The 23,063-nt window shown below is 42.0% G+C and overlaps 1 protein-coding gene across 22 annotated transcripts in view; it reads right to left on the bottom strand.

Moving 5' to 3' along the window:
- ttn.2 (titin, tandem duplicate 2) overlaps positions 1–23,063 on the bottom strand; it is a 221,696-nt gene that overhangs the window by 136,457 nt on the left and 62,176 nt on the right. For 19 of the 22 annotated variants that reach the window (XM_084909012.1, XM_084909028.1, XM_084909015.1 and 16 more), the window contains 24 exons: positions 22,728–23,006; positions 22,121–22,402; positions 20,127–20,405; positions 19,729–20,010; positions 19,349–19,627; positions 18,716–19,003; positions 13,227–13,505; positions 12,609–12,890; positions 11,715–11,993; positions 11,334–11,621; positions 10,666–10,953; positions 10,241–10,531; positions 9,559–9,846; positions 9,302–9,412; positions 8,927–9,212; positions 8,624–8,807; positions 8,462–8,545; positions 5,758–6,025; positions 5,256–5,516; positions 4,681–4,890; positions 4,490–4,567; positions 4,360–4,386; positions 1,079–1,135; positions 864–908 (listed from right to left, as the gene is read on the bottom strand). In XM_084909012.1, the coding sequence (XP_084765138.1) occupies positions 864–908; positions 1,079–1,135; positions 4,360–4,386; positions 4,490–4,567; positions 4,681–4,890; positions 5,256–5,516; positions 5,758–6,025; positions 8,462–8,545; positions 8,624–8,807; positions 8,927–9,212; positions 9,302–9,412; positions 9,559–9,846; positions 10,241–10,531; positions 10,666–10,953; positions 11,334–11,621; positions 11,715–11,993; positions 12,609–12,890; positions 13,227–13,505; positions 18,716–19,003; positions 19,349–19,627; positions 19,729–20,010; positions 20,127–20,405; positions 22,121–22,402; positions 22,728–23,006 (5,295 nt within the window). The remainder of the gene's footprint in view (positions 1–863; positions 909–1,078; positions 1,136–4,359; positions 4,387–4,489; positions 4,568–4,680; positions 4,891–5,255; positions 5,517–5,757; positions 6,026–8,461; positions 8,546–8,623; positions 8,808–8,926; positions 9,213–9,301; positions 9,413–9,558; positions 9,847–10,240; positions 10,532–10,665; positions 10,954–11,333; positions 11,622–11,714; positions 11,994–12,608; positions 12,891–13,226; positions 13,506–18,715; positions 19,004–19,348; positions 19,628–19,728; positions 20,011–20,126; positions 20,406–22,120; positions 22,403–22,727; positions 23,007–23,063) is intronic. The other 3 variants (XM_084909014.1, XM_084909016.1, XM_084909017.1) reach the window with 3 other exon arrangements.

Here is a 23,063-nt window from a genome sequence, read left to right as displayed (position 1 = left end):
AGGGATAAAAAAGAGAGATGTATGCAAACACAAATATATAAGATAAGAAAAAACATACATTTAAAAAAAGACAAATGTCAAGATAGACATGAGTAATGTGGCTCAAACGCACACAGGTTTTGCTGTGCATGCTCTCGACATTGTGCTGACAAGAGCATGATGAGCACATCATACAAAACTGCTGGCCAGTCAAAGGCCTCAAGCCCGGGCCAATCAATACCCTAACACCTGTACAGTCTGATGTTAAAGAAAAAAAGAGATAAAGCTGCACATCTTTGAGATGCAGGACAAAAATCTACATTTTATTTGTCCTCGTTTAAAAACAGAAGTTGAACTTCTTAAAATCTTCAAACTGGAACAACTTTTTTTAAAAGCTCTATTCTTAGTGATCCATTACACACCAAACACCATTTACATGCATAGAAAAAGCTAATACAAATGTATGTGTGGAGAGGGCCTTGTCTACCCATATATACTTGTTGTTGTTCAGCTGGTGGAGATAAAACTCTTGCCTAATATTGTACTTTTCTTACTAAGCCTCGCCACAATACAAAAAGTGTAAAAGCAAGAGTGCAAAATGTAGCATTTTACTGTGCTTAAACCTAATGGAACAGAACTGAACACAACGTATTTTATGTAATAAATCTCATCCCTAAAACCAGACTCACACACTTTCAATGTTAAATCGCAAAACATAAGTAAAAGTTAGTGAGCGTGGCATCAAGATGGAAAACTGGATTAAAGTTACAAAGTGACAACAAAACACATTCAGAACATTGGGCACAAAGAAAGAAAGAAGAACAGATACAAATTAACAGGAAAAAAAGACAAAACGCAGGAGCATAAAAACAAATAGTAAATACCTCTATCTTCAATCTCTTCTTCATAATGATAGAATTCATAAGATTCTTTAAAAGACAAAAAACATTTTTATTCCATTTCATTGTTAAATTCAGGTAAACATTGTCTTAATTCTATGTGGTCCACAAAACTACTATAAAATTTCTATAACAGAAACTGCTCTGTAAATTCCCTGATGTAATAAATGGAACAAAGTGAGCTGCTTATGATGCCTTACCTTGAATTGCAACTGACGTAGGCACTTCAGGCCTCTGAACAGAGGAATCTGGCATATCTACAGAGTATGGTACCAAAAGTTTTGTTTTGGTTAAGTGGTTAACTATTAAAAACAAAACAAAACCACTGTGTGAGTAGAAGTGTAGGACATTTTGGAAAATCCTCTTGCTTGGTAGCGTTTGCCAGTTTGCCAGCATAGTCCTGTAGTAACACAGGCTAGTGGGTACCATACCTAACCACCTAACTTGAAACTAGTAACTCCATATCCGGCCCTTTAGGCCTGGACCTTAAGTTCAACATCTTAACAGCTTCCCAAAAATAAGCTAGTTGGTTTCACTTTTCATAAAATCATAGATAATAGTGTTATAGATAATGGAAAAATGCATCTGGTCCTAGAAGGTCTTAAATTTTGTCAAATACAACCTCAGATGAACAACAATATACATTGTGTCATTACATATTTAACAAACACTGAGCAAAAAGGCAGACACAGTATGACTACTGCCTTTATATGAATAAAGCATGTAAGTAACAGAAAGTTGCTGCTGGTCACATTCAATAGATTAAATGATGATCGACACAAGTGTGTCTACAACTGTAAAAGCAGAAGTGTTAGCAGTTTGCTAATCTGACGCATTCAGGTGGAATTGGAAAGCAAGTGGAAAATCCCAGGAGTGGACATCAAATTCCCCTCAAGGACAAACGACAAATGGCAATGACATCCACCCACTGATCCATCCATGCCCAGACAAGCCCAGAGCCTCCTTAGCCACCACCTCCAGCTCTTCGGGTGGGTGACTGAGGTGTCTTAAAGATAGCCAATTTGTCCTTGGTCTTCCCCAAGGTCTCCTTCCTGTGGTAAATGCCCAGAAGACCTAATATAGCAGGCACCCAGGAGGTATCCTCCTCACATGCCTGAGCCACCTCATCTGGTTCCTGTGTGCAGAAGTTGCCACAGCTTCTCTGAGCAGAGCTGCTCTTTTGAGTCCCTCACTGTCTCTAAAGAAGGGCCGAGCTACCCTTTGAAGAAAGCTCATTACCGTCATTCGTTATTTAAGTCACTACTCAGAACTGCAATAGGTGAGGGCAGTAACGTAAATTACTAGTCAACACCTTCAGCTCTCAGTTCACCACAACAAATTGGTAATGACTCCTAATAGCTGCTGCCACGCCACTCGTCTCTCGGTTACTGTAGGAACACGACCCTGAAACAGACCCTTTTCTACTCGGGACAGGAACTCACAGTTTTCCAGATAAGAAAAACCTGTAGGTTCTAATTCTCATTCCCACATCTTCAGACTCTCCTGCAAACCAGCTCAGTGCAGGCTAGAAACGACCATGTGATGAAGCCAAGAGAATGTCATCATGCAGAGAAACATAGATGAGTCCCTGAGGTCACTAAAGTCAAAATTTGCCTCTTAGCTATGTCTACAAATTTTGTCCACAAACATTATGTACAAAATCACTGAAAAACCACTAACAGAGTCCAACAGCCAGTGGGGACAGGTCTGACTCATTACTGACAATACAGACCTTATGTCATGGTCCCCGTGTCTCGCCGGCTGACTCCATGTCAGGGGACATGTTTGTTTTTGTTTTGCTCTCTCTCCCTCTCTTCCCTCAGCCGGGGCGGTGCTCACTGCGGGCTCCCGCCCTGGGCCCACGCACCTGCACTTGTCATCACACCTGCTGCCGATTCCAGTGGATTAAGGCACTACTTAAGATGGCGGACCTGTGCTATTCTTCGCTGGATCGTTGAGCTATCGGCATCATCCCTGAACCCGTTTGTGACTGTGTTTGGACGAGTGAGCTAGAGGAGCGGCGAAAGAGAGGTGTTGGACTTTCTGGAGAGAGAGAGGAGCGTTTTTGACTCTTCGCCTGTGTCCCTGTGGACCCTGGAGCCCCGGACCCCTTTTCCCCTGGCACTCTGTATATATATATTCACCTGGTGTTTCCTTCACTGTAAATAAACGCACTGTTTTCTTGCCAAAGAAATCCCTGGTCTGCGCCTGAGTCCGTTTAAGGAACCTTGCTCCGGGAACCATCGCTCTAGTCTTCTAATCTAGAGGCATCACCCCACAGTGCCATGCAAAGTTGCAGAAGCGTGTCAATCAGTATAGTCCCACAACATCCAAAGCCTTAAGGAACAAGGCAAATCTCCACCCTGGGGGTCTTACCACTTACAAGAAGCTGTCTTATCCCAGTAAACTCACCTCTAGTGATTGCAAATCATCCACCTCATCCCCAGACTCTGCTTCCTCTATGAGGAGTATTTGTGACGCCACAGGCTAACCAAGTCCACTAGGAGTCCCTCTAACAGCTCTCTTTAGCTCCAGTGTCCACCATCTGCTATGCTTGCCCCAATGGCTCAATGCCCTCAGTCTCTCTCGGAATGTATTCAAAGTTATGCCAGAAGTGGAAATTGACCAGGGCTTCGGCTAGATGCTCCCCACCTTCCCCATATATCTGGGCGTGCATGGCCAGCATCCTTTGCTCTCATCTCATCCAACTCACTACCAGGTGGTGATCAGTTGATAGCTCAACTCATGACACAGATATGAAATTAACCACCAACCTGCGACCTAGCGTGTCCTGGTGTCACCTCCACCTAGGAACACCCTTATACTTGAACATGTGTTCGTTATGGACACACTGTGATTATCATAGAAGTCCAATAACAGAACACCACTTTAGATTGGGCAGCCTTTTCCTCCTAGTCAAACCACACCCGGTCTACCAAACCAAAGCCAAACACATCATATCAGAAGCCGTGATCATTGTTTGGCATCTGGCAGCCATGTGAGTTTAACATAAACTCCATGATTAATGGTGGCTCAAATGAACACAGGCATTGCACACAGATATTGTCAGATGTAAAGCCATTTGGCTGAAATTGGGTCATGCAACAGGAGATTCACCCAGAACAATGTGAGAAAATAATTAGTTCAAAAAAAGTGGTTCTACACGCTAGTGAATTATAGTGTGGGCTTATTTTTTCACACATTGGTCCTAAATTTTGCCTTAAATCTTTTAAATACATTATGACATGATGTAATATGTCATGTGATGCTATTCCTCTGAGGTTGCATTTGCCTAGTTTTAGAACCTGGTAAGAGTCACATCATTTTTGATTGTGTCTGAATTCGTAAAAACCTACAGTGGTGAACTAGAGTGGTGGACTGTGTCCATATCTGACTGTGATAAAGAGGGGCAGAAAGAGGTTTTCCAAAGATGTTCCTGAATGATTAAAGTCATCGAGGGTCTTGAAAATAAAATACCTACCAATGGGGACCATTGCTAATTCAATTTCTGTAAAAAAAGGAAAAATAAAATATAGAATAAACAGAGTGTTAAACACTTCGATAAAAGGTGAGCAGAAGCATAAAAAGTGTTGCCTGACTCAGAACTGTACCTTTGCCAGACAAATAAAGCTCAGCTGTGCTCTTAGCCTCTCCCCTGGGTTCCAACCTCACAATTACTGAGTACACGCCTATAAGGAATTAGTAATGAAGATCTTTTACACTCAGGTCTCAACAAACAACGAGGAAAAAAATCTACAGGACTTTGTGACGAGCCTTTGTAGCTTGATGGCACACTACACACCTTCGTCTTCAACGGTCACGTTTTGAATGACCATGAAATGTCTTCGGCCCTCGCTTCTGAAGTTGTACTTAGGGCTCTCTTTCAGTTCCCAGGTGTCTTTGTACCATGAAACAATGGCATTGTCAAAGGACACTTCACACTCAAAGGTGGCTGACTGTCGCTCATTGACTTCGATGTTGTGGATGCGTTTGGTGAAATGAATTTGTTCAGCTAAAAAAAAGATAAAGACGGGAATGGGTAAATGGCATCACAATTGGGAGTGTATGACAATAGCTGAATGGTAATTTTTCATCAAAATATCATCTAGATGGTTAAAAATGATGATCATCATTTATGGGACAGTTATCAAAATGCATGTAAAAATACAACAAATGGGACAATGGGGCATGTTTTTGGAACACGATCATGAAGAAAGTTATGAAAGAGAAGGACAAAATCAAAGAGGAAAAAAGAGGGCAATCTTCAAATTGCCAACATTATTTTAAGAGTTTGATAATGGAAGTCAAAAGAGGTTAGTAACTGGGAACTACGTAAAACATGTCTATAAGTTTGCAGGATGGTTTCCAGGTACAAACCTTCCACCCAGAGGTCTGCTGAAGACTCCAGCTGTTGGTACTTGCAGGTGTATCTTCCTTGGTCTTCAGGCTTCAGGTCTCTGATCAGTAGCTTCTGAATCTTGTGTTTCACCTCAGATGTGTACCTGTCCTTCATTTCTAACTGCTTTCCATTTTTAAACCACTGAGCCTCTACATTAGGGATGGACATCTGACAAGACATAGTACATGACTGGCCTTCCTTACCCATTGTGTCCTGTAGATGTTTCTCAACCTCCACCTCTAAAAGACAAAACACATAAAAACAAAAATGAAGTCAAAACAAAATAGTTTATTTAAGATAATCTAGTTTTTACTGTAAGGAGGCTTTGTTTTCAATCAGCCAAGAAGACAGAACATTTACAACCACTTAAAAGCTAAAGCCTCTAAGCTAAACTAGACAACTACCGAGGTGAAATGCTAATTACCCTTTATCAAACGACAGATATTTTTTAACAGATGCAGTAAAGCTGTCAGTACTGACCCATGACACTGAGCTTGGCACTGGATATGTGGGGGCCGCACACCACCCTGTAGTTGCCCTGGTCAGATGACTGGCAGTTCTTGATCCTGAGCAGATGGCGGTCGCCGCTGATGGTGATATTGTACTTGTCACTAGTATCAAGTTTCTGTGTGCCTTTGTACCAGGACAGCGTGATCTCTAGGTAGTTGATCTTGATCTCACACTCGAACACTGCTTCTTCATTAATGAAGACAGATTGATTGGAAATGTCCTTCACCACAGTGACAGGCTGCAATAATGACAAAGAGCATTATGAAGTACATGCCAAACAGAAACAGTATTTCATCCTTGTGATTATTTCTATTAACTGTACACTGCAGTAAAGGAAAGATTCTCTGATGGCTCAACAGCTTTTTATAATAATATTTATGTGCACAACATGTGTTAAGGACCAAAGGACCTCCTTTGACTACGATGAGCTGGATGACTGAGAACCTTCACAGACTTAAGGACCAAAGAAAATAAACTGGGTCTGTGGCTACAACGTAATTGATCACTTGCAATGTTGACCCTGTACCAACATTAGTTTTGTTAATTCAGCAAAAAAGACCATTGCAACGATTTCAGAATAAAGTTGGACTGATATAAATGCTAATGTATCCTATAACTGTTGGCTGACAAAAACACATCAACGGCACATCAACCACTGGTCTTATCATTAATAACAAAGCCAGTGGTTCATCTGGTTTAAAATCAAATTATCCTTTAAATATGCTTTGAGGATTTTTAGCCTTCAGCTGTAAAAGGCTTATAAGGTATTGTCGCCCCACCCGCACACCCTGCCGGGCATGTGGGTGTGTCACGTGGATACCCAAGTTTGTCAATGCGAAACCTGAGAACAAAACAAGGCGTAGGATTTACAAATTAATACCACAGGTGTATCTACTATCTCTGATGAGTTAAAAACCCAGTGACCTTGACCTCAAGGTCTGAGATCATAGGTAAAGTTTTCTGAAAATCTTGTGCTTGTGATAATTCTAGAAGGAAGTCCATTGATTTTCTTCCGCTTATCTAGGACTCAGCCTAAGCAGAAAAGCCCAGACCTCCCTCACCCTAGCCAGCCAAGATATATAATGTCCTTAGCTTGTCCTGGGTCTGTCCCGGGGCTTCTTCCTGGTGGGACTTGTCTAGAACACTTCACCCGGATGGCTGAACTCCTTCCGTCGCTTGTATCCACGATTTCAGCCACTACCCAGAGCTCATGACCGTTGGTAAGGGTAAGGGTGTACATTGGCCGGTAAATTAAGAGTTTTGCTTTTACGCTTAGCTCTTTCTTTACCACAACGGACTGGTACAGCGTCCGCATCACTGCAGCCGTAGCACTAATCTGTCGATCTCCTACTCGCCCCTGACCCGGAGTGGGCACTCCACCCTTTTCCAGCCTCAGACTTTGAAGCACTGATTCTTATTCCCACCGCTTCACACTCAGCTGTGAACTGCTGCAATGTGAGCTGGAGCAGCTTATCTGCGAAAAGCGGAGACGAGATTCTGAGACCATCAAAGTGGAAACCTTCCACCACTTGGTTACTCCTAGAAATCCTTGGTGGCAGGTCCTCTAGGGTGTGTGAGGTTCACCATGAGTTCTTGAAGGCTCTGGAAGTTGTAGGGCTGTCTTGGTTGACCTGAAGGTCTGAGGTCAGAGGTCAGGTTTTCTGAAAATTGTGTGGCTGTAATAACTTGAGATGGAGGTCACCTTTGAAATTGATACAAAGGTGAATATGCTAAAAGTCTCAGATGGGTTCAAATCTCAGTGACCTTGACCTCAAGGTCAAAGGTCAGAAGTCAAGTTTTCTGAAAATCTTGTAAATGTGATCATTTGAGAACAAGGCAACGTAGGATTTTGAAATCGATACCATAGGTGTATCTACTAAAAGGCTCAGGGGACTAAAAAGAAGTTAGATGACTAACAAAAAAATCAGTGAGAGATTTCTAATTGCTGCTGGAAAACACTTTAGAGAGTTGTAGACACCCAGTTCACGATTAAATAAGCAACTCTTTCCGACAGTTGCAAGTAAAAGCTTTACTCAATAAAGTTAAATATTAATTGTACTGTGATTCAATTAAAACAAAATGTAAAACTTTGGATTCTACTGTGGGCCTAAGAGTATTACGGTGGCCCTAGGAGGGCAAACGGATTTAAGAAAACACCAGCAAATAGAAAAACGCTGCAAAAGCACACAATACACAATGGAAACAGAAAAAAGACAACGGGAATGAAAAAAACATGACAAAAACTACAAAAAAAAAAATCAGAAAGGAAAACAGAAGTGTTTCAGGGGACACGATAACTTGACGGAAACATTTCCGTTTTCTTTCTGATTGTTTTCTTTATTTTCTTTACTGTCTTTTTGTCTGTTGTGTTTTGTGTGTGCTTTTGCAGATGCTTTCAGTCCGTTTGGCCTCTCAGGGCCACCGTAAGATTCAGCTTCAGAAAGATTTTGTAAATTGATGCTATTGGTGAATTTTTACCTTTAAGCTAATAAATCTCCTTTATTTTTATTTTTATACTGATGACCTGCACAAACAAAAGTTATATTTACCTGACTGCATCTTCCTGTCTGAAATCCATTTCTAAATTCTTTACAAACATTATGAAACGATGAATTTCAAGTTGCATTAACAGTAAAGCTTTGGTTTTCAAAACAGACTTTGCACATGTCCTGACCTCAGTCCGTTCCATCCTCTTCTGCAGGTCAGCCACCAGCCTGGCCATGTCCTCATCAGACTCTCTGTCTCCACGGTCTACCTCCTGTCAGCAACACAAACAAGCGCATTAGACATCCACAGATTCAAAATCATCAGACCAAGTGATTGTGGAGACCCTTACTTGTCTTCCACTTTCTTCAGCTCTCTCTTTTTTGAGCTGCTCAATTGCATGCAGTAGGCCTCGGTAGTCAGTGATACCGTACATTCGGGCGTATTTCTCATACTCTTTCGGGTCCACGTTTCTCAACAGCTCAACTATGTCAATGTCTTTTTCCTCCTGTGGGCTCTTTTGCTTTGATGGAGTTCTGAGAACAAGGAGATGTCATACATTTTTAAAGATAAACAAAATGACAATGAAAAATTAAACGACATTTAAACGACATTTCAGTCTGAATGATTCTGCGTTGTCAGATTCTAAACTCACTTCTTCAGTTTAGCGCGGAGGTCTCCCTCAAGCATCACTACGTCCTTCTTTTCCTCTACGTGCATGTCAGTGCTGCACTCGATCTCGCCATGTTTGTTGGAGGCGACACACCTGTACTGACCAGAGTCCGATTTCGTCACTTCTCTGATCTCCAGTTTGGCCTCTTGGCCCTTCTGTTCAATGGAGATCCGGCCACCATGGGTCACTTGCCTCCACTTCCCTTTCATCCACTTCACACTGGGAATGGGGTCACCACCCACCTTTGCGATGAAGGTGGCGGTTCCCTCTGTGAGCAACAGGTAGAGGAGTTAGATCAGAAATGCCTACGTTTTTACATATTTGGATTGTGCATTGTGCAAATGTTGAGACCCTCACTCTCGGTAACGTGTGCAGTTTTAGGCTCTTCAGTGAAGAACAGATTGTCCATTTTTTTGGATGGAGAAGCTGCTGGAGCTTCAGCAGGAGACAGAGCTGCTCCAGGTTTCTCTGCAAGATGACAAACTACAAATGAAAGATTCTCAAAAGCAACAAAAATCTGAATTTTTCAACTTTTGAGAAATAAAAACAATTACAAATAAATAAAATCTTAGAGTACAGATCTGAGGGGATTTAACCTTTTTTTTTTTTTTTACCTTTGACAGTGACTTTGGCTTTGCAGAATTCGCTGCCAGCCTCATTGGTAGCCTTGCAGAGGTAGTCACCAGCATTGAGTTTAGATACTGTGCTGATCTCCAGACATGCTGTGCCATCAGAAAAGCTGATTCTAGTGCTGCTGGATGGTGTCAACTCCTTCCTGTCCTTCATCCACTGGATCTTCAGAGGGGAAGATCCACAGACATGGCACCTGAGAATTAGCTTTTCGCCCTCATCCAAAGTTGCTGGTTTGAGAGGTACGTCAAACACTGGGGGCTTCTTAGCCTCTGAAAGAGAGATAAGCCAGTCTGATTTAGCTGACTGTACTGCTGTCAGTGCTCAGATTCATGAACTATGTAAGCACATCTGAAGACCTTTAAACAAAGACTTAGACTTTTTGTCAAAATGACAAAAGCTTCAAAGTAAATTCGAATAACAGGGTTAAAAAGCAAATATACATGAGGAGAAAAAGTCTGACTTGAAGCCTTCATTAGTTATCAATTTCAGCAAGATGTTTAACCAACAGTCCAAATCATCAAAGATTATAACAACGGAATAAAGAAAACCAGAGACTTCGATAAACATACCAAACCACTAAATAAGCTCCGTCATTTTTTAATCATTCCTGCTAGCTGTCATTCTGTGAGCATCAATTACGCTTCGACTTTAAATCAAACATACCTGAGATGCCAACAGTGACATCACAGGAGGCTTTCCCAGCTTCATTAGAGGCCTGGCACGAGTACCTTCCGCTGTCAATCACTTGGCTGTTTTTAATGCACAGCACTGCCACATTACTCTTAAAGCTGATGTCATACTTGTCAGAACTCTGTATCTCCATATCATCTTTGAACCAGCTGACTGACATGGGCTGCGACCCGGAGACTCGGCCCTCAATCTTCACCAGTTTGCCCTCCATGTCCTCGATGTGCTCTGAGGGCTTTTTGGTGAACACTGGAGGATTTTTGCGCTCTGAAATCAAGAGAAGAAAGTAAGAATGATGAGAAGGGGAGCAGCTTTCAAAGACAAAACAATGTCCTTCGAGAGACGTGAATGCTTTAGAAGAGACAGCCGAGATGGCATGAGTGTGCCCCAGGTTCAAATACCTTTGACAGTGATATCAGAGGAACAAGAGTCCTTCCCCATGTCATTAGAGGCGTGGCAGAAGTATCTCCCTGTATCTGATTTATCTGCCTTCAGAATGGTCAGGTGAGGTGTATTATCCACACAGCTAATCTTATAATTCCCCCCAGAGCGAATATCTTTGTGGTCTTTGGACCAAGTGACTTTAATGGGGGCAGAACCAGTCATGTGACATTCCAGCTCAATGCTGTCACCCACTGTCACCTCCTGTAGTGACAATTTCCTGTCAAATACCGGAGGGTATCTGGGTTCTGCAGAGTGGCGAATGAATCAAAGGAAGATAAAAGAACAAATCTTTAGATGGACACGATTAAACAGTTTGGGGCCTTAAACAGCCCAGCACCATCTGACCAAAGTGCTGTCAAAAATAATAAACAAAAGACACTTTTAGAACGTCTAGAACGTGAAAGAGAAAGGTGGTTAAGTAGAACAGAGTGGGGCATTTTCAGAAACGTGAGGAGCAGTGACCAGAAGTCATGAGGGCTCCTAACACGTTGAAAATTCACAGTTTCACAATAAATAGAAGACTAGTCAGAATCAGTAGGTGGTGGTGAGATATCTAAACGTTACACTGTTTGCTTCATAAGCATCCAGTATTAATGAATCAACCATCCAGTCATGCGTCACACACCTTGCAGAGTGAGCTTGGCTCTGCATGAAGCTGAGCCCACACTGTTGGTGGCCACGCAAGTGTACTCCCCAGAGTGCCTCATCTCACTGTTGTTGATCTGCAGAACAGCTGTGTTATCATCGTACAGCATGGAGAACTCCTCCCCCTGACTCAGAGGTTTGCCGTCTTTCAGCCAGGACACCTCGATGGGCAATGAGCCAGCCACGCGGCACTCAAAGCGCACTGGCTGGCCCTCAGTTTGCTGTAGGCTGGTGATCTTCTTTGGGAATGATGGTGGCGTTTTAGCTTCTGGAAAAGATAAAAACATGGCAGACATTAGTCTGAAAAGCCAGTGATTTTTACAAAGGTGTAAATGCAGTACTCTGGAAAACTAGGTTTTACCTAGCACATTGAGTCTGCAGCTGGAGGAAGCAGAGCCAATCCTGTTCTCTGCCTTGCAGATGTACTCTCCGATATCGGACTTGGTGGCTTTACTTAGCTTCAAACAGGCAACACCCTTTGTGTACTCCAGCTTGCAGGTGGGGCTAGACCTGACTTTGCCATCAGCCTTGAACCAGGACACCTTGATCTCAGGTGTGCCTGCAACCTGACATTTCAGACAGACAGCATCTCCAGCTGTCACCTCCATGGGCTCCAGTGACTCCGTAAAATATGGTGGCTCTGTGTGTGCAAACGCCAGGAAACATAGGGACACACTGTAAATTAAATCAGATCTGCAGGCTTTGGGACAGCTACACATATAATAAGTCTTGCTTTGAGTGTGGTTGTATGTATTATTGCTTATAGATTAACCTATCAGGCTTTTCCTCATCATATAGTCTTATATGCAATTTTACTGATTAAAAGTGGGCGACTGTAACATCCATAATGCAAAACCTCTGCTTTCTGTATGTTTGAGGTTTCCATATTTTTATACCTTTGCAATGTGCTGATATCAGTTTGTTACTTATTACTGCAGGTTTACAACCACTGCACACTGCTTCTAAGTACAGTCTCCTAATTTGCCTAATCCGAAGGAAAGATTTTGTTGAGGTGGTCGGCTCTGAAGAGAGTATAAAGTTTGACTCTGAGAAAATTCAATTAATATAATCGATTATTACCTAATAAGAGGCATTTTTCATTCTTTTAACTATTCAGTTTGTGTTGCTCTTTCTATCTAACATTCACACACATTTGTACTCTGGTGGATGCATCGGACACTTGCCCAAGAATATTTTGCAGGAACAAATCAACAAATGAACCCAAACAGAGTGGGTTCAGTGATCTTGTACTAACCGAGGATAGAAACCACTGCCTCACACGTGTCTTTCCCAGCATCGTTGCACACTTGGCAGCAGTATTTTCCTGCAGCCTCCTTGTCATCAGTGCTGAGACACTCTAAGATACAGGAGCTTTCTGTTGTGGTAATGTTGTATTTGTATGAAGCAAAGATCTGCTGGCCATCTTTGTACCAGCTCACAGTGATCATGGGGGTGCCCGTGTATGTACACTCCAGAGTTAATGGTTTGCCCTTCTCAACTGATATGTCCTTCAGCTTCTTTGAGAAAGTTGCTGGCTCTGAAAAACACAACCAGATATGTTATTAAAATGATTGCGTTAGAAGAAATTTATAGACAAGAAAAACCTAAAGTCGATTACATTTAACTAATTAATGTTGCTAACAGAAAGGTGTGTGGTGCCACTGAAAAGATATTTGCCCCTTTCCTGATCTTAAAATATCTGTCACACTTACGTGTTTTAATATTAGACAAAGGTAACCTTAAGAGGAACAAAGTTACTGTGTAAAAAAAGGAATTGACCCCACTTGTTAAACCATGAATTACCTGGGATTAACCACATTTTAAAAAATATATATTTTTTAGTGAAATAAGAAATAAGTTCTTTCTGGCCAACCTTTGACAGTGAGATTCACTGGATAGCTTTCTTTTCCTGCGTCATTAATGATCTGACAGGTGTACTCTCCAGCATGAGATTTGTCCACGTTGTAAAGCTCTAATAGAACTTTGTTATCATCCAGGGAGAAATCGTAGCCATGTCCAGCTACGATCTCTTTCGTCCCTCTGAACCACTTGAGTTTGAGAGGGGCACTGCCTTTCACCATGGCTGAGAACGTCACGTTAGAGCCTGGCATGGCCTCCACTGGCTGCGGTGGCACCACAAAAGTTGGAGGTTCTGGGTCCAAACAGAAATATCAAACATTTCTATCAGACATAGAATTGTCAGGGCAATAACAGAACGGGCTAAAAAGAAGAAGCTGCAATACTAACAAATAGAGAGCATAGCATCAGGGAAAGCTAAACGATATGATGACTGCATTACAATCGGAATTGTTGCCAAAAGCTGTGATTTTTGCCTCAGTGAATAATAAATGATTCTGATTCTGCTTCTATCTTAACTGTTTAATAAAGGTATTGGGCGTCAGGAGGTGGGGCCCATCACATGTGTGGGCACCACAGAGGAACCAACACAGGTGGTCTCCTGTGGGCTGCTTGTATCTTTTCCCAACCTGGTTGGTACAGTGGTCCAGACAAGTCAAACACCTTGCAACCAAAGAAAACATCAGCAAGTAGAAAACTGCAAAAATAATGTTCACAGTGGAATAAAACAAAACCTCACAAAAACAATATTGATTTAAAGGAGACAATAATGTGACGGAACAGCTGAGAAGGTGACTGATAGCAAATATGTATCTACAGGATTACATGAATCATGCGTTGAGCACACACATTACTCCAACACTTCTTTCAATCCACAGCTGTTGTCTCGCATAAATAATTTTTAATTTAATTATATTTCCGTTTGTTTTGTGTGCTTTTGCTGCAATTGTCTATTTGCTGGTGTTTTCTTAGGTTGCAGTGCATTTGAACCTTCAGAGCCACTGGGAGTGGGATCTGCAAGTACTGAACACTATATTTTAGGGTCTTTACCTTACAATATAAAGCACCTTGAGGCAACTGTTGTTATAATTTGGTGCTTTATGAATAAATACAATTTTATTGAATTCCGTTATTGTGAATTTTGATATAAAACACCACCTGTTACGCTTGAAACAGTTTTCTAACATTTCCTCAATAATACAGTCAAAATCCAAGAATATATCAGATACATTCTGCATAAATATTGATTTTTACAAATTTTAAAACCCTTTTAGATATCAGTTCACTATTTTTAACACATTTTTTATGATTAGTCTGTCAGGATGTAAGTACAAAGAGTAATCAAACAACATTGTCACTTTATATTTGATTTGTGATGTTGCAGAGCTCTGTGTGCATACTCTGCTGAGAACAGACACAGATGGGTTTGTGCATGGACTGTAGGATTTATTTGTCACAGAACTGTTTTTCATTGTAAATGGTAAATGGCCTGTATTTGTATAGTGCTTTATTTAGTCCCTGTGGACCCCAAAGCGCTTTACAGTCAGTCATCCACACACTGGTGATGGCAGCTACATTGTAGCCACAGCCACCCTGGGGCGCACTGACAGAGGCGAGGCTGCCGGACACTGGCGCCACCGGGCCCTCTGACCAGTAGGTAACGGGTGAAGTGTCTCGCCTAAGGACACAACGACCAAGACTGTCGGAGCCGGGGCTCGAACTGGCAACCTTCCAATTACAAGACGAACTGCCAACTCTTGAGCCACGATCACCACGTTGTCCCTTTTCACCAGTGGCGTGTCCAGCAGGGCCACCCCCCAACCAGACTGGCCACCCTAGGTAGCACCCCGAAGCTAAAACAATAAAATTCAATGAAATATCAAATGTACGATTATGTTTTCACAGTGAAGCTCAGATATCTGAGGGTAAGTGAATGCAGCATTGGCTTCTGCACTATGAGCATCGCGTTAGCAAAGGAAGGAGAGCCAAGCACGAAAGAGGCACTGCAGAAAACAATTTTTCAGGAAAGAAAATGAGGAGAGAATAAATGTCCCGGTAAGTAATATTACGTTTGTTGAGTTTAGTAAACTTCGGTGAAATTAGAATACCAAGGAAAAAAAATAACACTTAAAGAATTAGTTTGCTAACAGCAACAGGTATGAGTCAGTGAGTCAGTTGGGCTTGTGAATCATGATTCACGAGTCAGTAAAGTGATTTACGAGTATTGAACGATTCGTTCACGAATCGAACATCACTAGTTAACATAGCTGGACTGGCCATCGGGCATACCGGGCATTTGCCCAGTGGGCTGATGACTTTTTTCTTGTAACGGCATGAACAATGAGAGGTGGTGGATTGGCCAGATGCTGGCCGATGTGTAAAAATAACTCCGTTGTTTGGTGGTGGCTATGGCGGAGCTTCCACAGAGGCCAGCAGGTGGATGAGGGAAGGGGAGGCAGGAGGAGGAGAGACCCGAGGCGGTGTTCCAGATTAACTGGCGCTTAGATTAACTGGATTTGGTCGAACAGATGTGTGACAGACTTGCGTTTCAGGAGCTGCTACCGACAAACCAGCAAAAAAAAAAACCGCCAAGTGTGACACTTGTGAGGTTATCTCAAACACACTCCGTCAGTCTTGTTGCTGTTGAACAACAAAATGTTTAAAAATGTAGCGAGTTTACCTGGTGATTGTCTCATGCGCCACGCAATCGCGAAAACAGCAAACAATTGGGGCCTTAAGACACAATACCTTACAATTGTGTCTGTTTGTGCGTCATGCAAATAAACCTTTGAAATGAATGAAATGATGGAAAAAGAGAATATTAAAATCATGATGAACAGGGGTGGTGAATCCTATGACTTTGTGTATATAATTTGGAATTTTGTACAAATGTAGACCAATAATAAATACATGATTTCATTCATTTCAAAGGTTTATTTGCATGACGCACAAACAGACACGATTGGAAGGTACAAATGTGTTGTGCGTGAAACGAATTCAAACGTGCTGCAGATGTGTGGCTGTAGGCTGTGGCACTTGGCCAGAGGTGGCGCTGGTTGACTCGAGTCCATGTTAGTGCACAAAGTAAACTGCTCGCTTTAGTTGTGAAGCAAAAACGCTGAAATCGGAGAAATAAAACTTTGGAGGGGGACGATAACGACGACTAGAGTCTCCCGATCGTTTACTCTTGCTGTCCTTTGAACAACATCGGCGTGGTGTTAATTGTTTGCTGTTTTCGCGATCGCATCGCGCATGAGACAATCACCAGGTAAACTCGCGACATTTTTAAACATTTTGTTGTTCAACAGCATCAAGACTGACGGAGTGTGTTTGAGATAACCTCACAAGTGTCACACTTGGCGTTTTTTTGCTGGTTTGTCGGTAGCAGCTCCTGAAACGCAAGTGTGCCACACATCTGTTCGACCAAATCCAGTTAATCTAAGCGCCAGTTAAAATGGAACAGCGGCCGCCGGTCCAAGTGTCAGGTGAACTGAACTTCAGGTAAGAAGTTATGACCTGCAGTCTATCTGGGTCAGATATAAACCAAGTTTAGGTGGAGTTTATTTTCGTTGTGCCGACTTTTTACAGTCAGTTACAATAACTCGTACTGCGTGCTAGCTAGCATGACAAAATTTCTATACAGCTGGGTGGGTGCTGTGATGTTACTGATAGTGAACTTTATTCATAAGGTTAGTTCGTAGAGTTGCCAACCGTCCCGTAAAAATGAAATCGTCCCGCACTCAGAGAAAATATTACGCGTTTCGTATTGAGCTGAGAAGAGACACAGTTTGTCCCGGACTTCAGCTACAATGAAAAAAAAGACACAAAGTTGGAGTTATTCTGTCTTTACGCTGCAGCTGCCTCTTCTTCTCTCATTCTCCCCCCTCCCTCTCCTGTTCCTACTTCAATAATGAAACTGATCAATGATCAGCTGATCGGCTTTTCTCTCTTGTTTGTTTATCGCTCACTTTGCGCCAGAAAAAGGAAACCAGCGGATGTCGCGCTAAACAACAGCAGCACGTTTAAGCTTGATCAGCTGTTGTTAGAATTTATTTAATATTAATTTCTAGTATCAGCTGATGTTTGCTGGAGCCACAAAAAAGCTGCTGGTCATGATGTCGGTTTGGATATCCTAAATGGCCTGTATTTGTATAGCACTTTACTAGTCCCTAGGACCCCAAAGCGCTTTACACACCCAGTCATCCACCCATTCACACACACATTCACACACTGGTGATGGCAGCTACATTGTAGCCACAGCCACCCTAGTGAGAGGGAAACATGAAGGTGAAACCAGGAGATGTCCTTACTGAATCAACAGAGCTGAACAGGTGATGGAGAAACAGGTTTACCTTTTAGGTGACAGGAATGAGTTGAAGGGAAGTTATGATCTGTTTCTGAGAGACTAATAACACCAGGATCCTTTTTTATGTAGCTGACAGCTGGTAACTGTGCAGGGGCGGGTCTAGGAAAGTTTTGCCAGGGGGGCAGGTAGGGCATTAACAGGGAGAGGGGGGCACAAAGAAATACTTTTCTTTCTTATTCTCATTTAAAATGTCTCGCTTTTAATAAATAATTATCTGAATCTTGTGAACAAAGTTTTTATCTGACGTAAAATGTATAGAAATCATACATATACCAAAAAGACATCAAGTGTACATCACTGTCACAACAGCGTTTGTTTTCATTCAAAGGCTTTATGGCTTTAATACCTGGTGGGCCGGTCTCTAGTCAAAATGCCCGATTTTTTTTGTCCCAGTCCAGCCCTGCAGGTTAATACTGGCAGTGTCACCATGCCAGCTGACTGTATTTCATCATCAGCCAGTGTTGTTCTTTATACATCAATATTACCAAAGTTTATCATAAGGCAGCATAGAAAGTATTTACTTGCTTTCAGGTGTTATTCAAATGTTAGTCTTTTCAGTTGTTTCCCCACTTTTTTCCTGTTTCAAAATCAAACACCAGTTTGTGAGAAGCTTATCTTCTTTTTTTAATAGGCAGATAAAGTTTTGCATTGGCTAATTTGTTAAAAATGTTCATATTTTAATATTCAAAAATGTTTTTGCCCAAACATATGTGCACTATATGTCAGTAAAAATACTATGCAAATATTGATGTCCTTAAATGCTGTATAAACACTGACAGAGCACTGATTGTATCTCTTGTACTTTATCAACGCAGTATCTAAAAACTTTGCACCGTAGTGGTTAAAATCTCATTCTAATAAGAGTTAAAAGCACATTCGGTTTTTTAGGTTTATAGGGTTATTGAATTATGGTTAATGGTTGGTAGAAATTTTTTTTAACATTATCTGCCAATTATATCTGCCACCCTTCTCCAAATCGGTGCTCCTACTTGGCCCCCCCAACAAAAATTTTCTAGACACGCCACTGCTTTTCATTGAATTAATTGGAGGCAGCTCAGAGAAACGGGTGCTGAAACATTCAACAGACAGCAGCAACATAAAGACTTCTTTGACTGGGATACTGGGATTGGGATACTGACCTCGAACAACCAGGAAGGCTGTAGTTTCTGTGGTTCCCGCCTTGTTGACAGCCTTACATTTGTATGCTCCAGAGTCAGCCAGCTTCAGCGTGAGCACCCTTAGTGCACAGTTGTTCTCACTGAATGAAATCTCATAATTTGGCCCACTCTTTATCTCCTTGTCATTGTGGTACCATGAAATGGTAAAAGGAGATGAGCCTGACACTTTGCACTCCATTTCTAAAGGTTTTCCAACAACAGTGGTACAGTCTTTCAGTTTCCGTGAGAATGTTGGAGGAATCGTCTTATCTGTTTCAGAGGGAAACAAACAATGCTGTTAAAGAGTATCCATTTGTCAAGAAAGGTACCGTAATTTTTGGACTATAAGGCGCACTTAACCCTGGAGAACCCATGGGGTCAGAGCCGACCCCATTGGTTTTCTAGGGAAACCATGGGGTCAAATTTGACCCCATGGGTTCTCCAGGGTTAAAATCCTTTAATTTTCTTCAAAATCGACAGTGCGCCTTATAGTCCGAAAAATACGATACTAGGGTAAAAGTACTTTCAATGAATCCTCTTCCCTCATGTCAGTGGGGTAATGGGTGAACACACTGATCAGCATATTCCAGCTCAAGGTACGAAGACGTTACCTACCTAAAACAGTGAGATTGATTTTACTCAGGTCCTTCCCAACTTCATTCATAATCTCAAATGTGTATTCTCCAGAGTCAACTTTCTCAGCAGACAGCACATTCAGGCTGGAAATCATCCGGGAAAATGAGATTTTGTATTTTCTCCCAGAAGCCAGCTCAGCACCATCTTTGAACCACTTGGGTATGAGCTCTGGGGTTCCACACACTTTGACCTCCAGGGCAGCCATATCACCTGCCGTCACACTCAGAGCATCGGGCTTGTCCACTATTTTAGCAGGCTCTGGAGTCAACAGAGAGGGAGCAGAAAATACTTAAAATCACACATTCAGGCTGCAGGTAGAAAAACAAAACAGAAAGAGAGAGAATTATATGATTACAAACCTAGAACAGTCAAGTTAGCGAAACACTCCACACTCCCAGCATCGTTTCTGAGTTGGCAGGTATATTTGCCTGCCGTAGTTGCATCAGCGTTAAAGATTTTAACTGCCACCTGGTTGTTTTCATAGGTGATTTTCCTGTTGTCACTGTCCCTGAGAATGTGATCCTTGTCTTGAACCCAGGACACAGTAATGGGTTCAGAGCCTTTAACAGTGGCCACAAGGGTCACCTCCCCTCCCAGTATCACTGTAATGTTTGACAGTCTCTTCACAAATGATGGTGGCTCTGAAGAGAGGAGAAAAACAGCGCAAAAGGCAAAGTCAGCAAGGTGACAAAGTCATTTGAAAATCTAATTTTATTTTATATTATTTTAATTTAATGCTATCGCGATTTCTACTGACCTCTGAGTTTAATTGATGTCTGGCAGGTATCGCTTCCTACACTGTTTGACACTTTGCACTCGTATTCGCCGGCGTCTGAGGGCTCTATTCCAATGACATGCAGTGTGGCTGAGCTGCCCTCGCTCACCAGCTTAAACTTCCTGCTCTCCATGAGAGGTTTTCTGTCTTTAAACCAGGTGATCTGGAATGGAGCTGTACCACTCATCTCGCAGTACAAACTTACGTCCTTACCCTTCAGCCCTTCAACAGGCTGGGGTATTTTGACAAAAGATGGGGGGTCTATAGAAAGATGATGGAACCGTTAAAGAGGAATACACGAGGGAAACAATTCATATCTAGATCTTAAAACTGGAACCCATAACTGTTGAATGAAGCTCAAAGCTGGCAGTGTTGAAAACGTTACTATAGATTAACGGGTGGAATTTTTGTAAGAACATGAAGTCTTAGAAAAGATTGTATATTTAATGTGGAAATTTTATGTAACAATTTGTCATGGTCCGTCAGTCCTCGCTGGTCGAACTGCTTTTAATGTTATGTCATTTGTGTGGTTTGTTTTTAGTCCCCTGTTTCCCTCTGTGTGCGTTTGTGTGTGTGGCCAGTGTGCCGGTTCTCGGGCAACACCAGGCTGGTGGCGTTCCCGGGCTAAGAACAGCCACACCTGCTCTTCAATCAGGATCCATCTGCTGCCAGCGATCCTCATCAACCGTCTGCTATTTAACAGTGTGGCTGGGCTTCGATCAACGCTCGATCGCTCAGTGGCAAAGTTAGCACAAGCCCGGCTCGCGGAAACTGAAAGCTGTCTCAGGCCGTCTGGTGAAAACGTTTACTAAATCGTTACGTCTTGTTTTGTCAGGTAATCACGGGAATTTTGGAAATCCCACTGTTTTGAACACTTTTTGCTTCTCACTGTTTATTCTACTACTGTAAATAAATTCACAGTCGCTACCAGGAAAGTCCTGAGTTTGGGTCATGTTCCTAGCCAAACACAAAATTGGAATGTGGAATTTTGCTGGGGTCTTAGAATTTGTTGGAACTGCAATTAGAATAGCAGATCTTTAAGAAATGTGGAAAATGAAGTTGGAAGTTGTAGTGACAGCAAATCCGTAATTTAAGTGTGGTTTAAGTTCAGTGAAAATTTTGGAATTGTTGAAATTTGTTGCGGAACTTGGAATTTTTCTAAACTGGTGTGGAATTTTGGGGAAAGTGAATTTGAACTATGATGCAGATGAGCTGTTAGAGTTGTAAACACATACTTGGTATGCTGCTGCGCAATCTGCTGGAAATACATCTGAGACTGTGTCATTTTTGTTCTATCGTTAATTAAAATAAGGGCTTGTACGAACTACTGCATTCTGTTTTTATTGACATTTTACACAGTGTCTCATCTTTGATGGAACTGGGGTCGGATTTTTGAAATGTACCTTCAATATGTTTTTATACCAAAACGGTTGCTCTAAGTACAAATGGACACAATTGTAAGACTATTGAGATGTGTAGAGATGTTATGTTATCTTGCACTGCAGCTTCTTAGCTTCATGGAATCATAGAAATGTATCAGAAACTACAACAAGCCAGCACGTTTGTGGAAAAAAACCTATTTGTTGTACTACAGACAGGATGGTGAATTCCTTTAGAGTTGTAGAAGTTCAAACATATGTTGCTGGAGCTATAGGTAGAATGGCTTGGATTTTAACAAAGAGCATTACAGTTAACTTAAACGGTTCCATCTCGGTAAGCGTGAAGCGTTATGTAAAATGTATTGGCTCAAGTGAAATGATCTGTTTTGACTTGCAGATTAACATTTTTCAGCAGTACAAGAAAGGGAAAAGCCTCAGATGACCCTCGACCATACTGGATTGTTAAATAAAGTAGTGCAATCAGTTATGGATACCAGCTTTAAGCAGTGGAACACAGCTATATAACCCACCAATACACTGCACAGCCACTGTGATCAGAATAATAAAATATATTTCAGAAGTCCACGGGATGCTAACCTTTAATGGTAAGTGTAGTGCTGCAGCTCACATTGCCAGCATCATTCTGAGCCTCACAGGTGTAAACTCCATCATCCTCAAAACTAGTGGAGACCAGTTCTAGCACTGCTACTGAGTCAACAAACGACGTCCTGTAGTTGCCACCGTCTGTAACTTTGGTGTCGTTTTTGTACCAGGTAATTTTCAGAGGGACTGTGCCACTGACTTTGCACTCCAGGCGGAGTGACTCACCCTGCTTCAAAAACTTATTGGCAGGGAGTTTCAGCAGAAATTCAGGTGGTTCTGGAAAGCCAAAACACAGATATGTTATCAGCTGGAGGCATGAGGAAACACTCACCATTTAACATGGTTAAGATGGGCAGGAGGTGAGCAGATGAGATAAGCCAACAATGATGGGTTAGAAGGAAAAGCAAAATGGCTGCGTGAATGCCATACAAATGCTAAATATATTGCTTCATAGAAAATGCAGCAGTGGAAAAGCTGTACATAATAAACAAAATGCTGCAAAGCTACACAAAATGTAACTGAAGGATTGGGTTTTGCCAGCGATGAAGAAATGAGATAAATACATCTCTGCAAGAATTGATTTAAAAGATGTAAATCCAACCTTTTACTGTCAGGTTTGCACTACAGTGTACGGAGCCAGCATCATTGCTGACTTGGCAAGAGTAGACTCCACTCTGTGTGACGCCCACTGAATAGAGCTCTAAGAAACAGGACAGCCCATCAAGCCCTATTAAACAAGTAGGCCCAGTCATAAGCTCTGTGTCATCCTTAAACCATTTGACTGTGAAGGGAGGAGTTCCCTTAAAAGTGCCTTTGAAGCGTGCAGTGGCTTTGGGTAGAGCTGTCTGCGACTCGGGCACTGTCACAAAGCTTGGAGGTTCTGAACACAAGATGAATAAGGTTAAAGATGTACTCACCTTTGGTTTAGGATCATATG

Source organism: Perissodus microlepis, chromosome 16 (genome assembly GCF_051167445.1).
Source record: "Perissodus microlepis isolate ML-2025 ecotype Zambia chromosome 16, ASM5116744v1, whole genome shotgun sequence".
NCBI lineage: Eukaryota > Metazoa > Chordata > Actinopteri > Cichliformes > Cichlidae > Perissodus > Perissodus microlepis.
The sequence above is the reverse complement of the archived record's forward strand: the minus strand, read 5'-3'. Positions and strand labels throughout refer to the sequence as shown.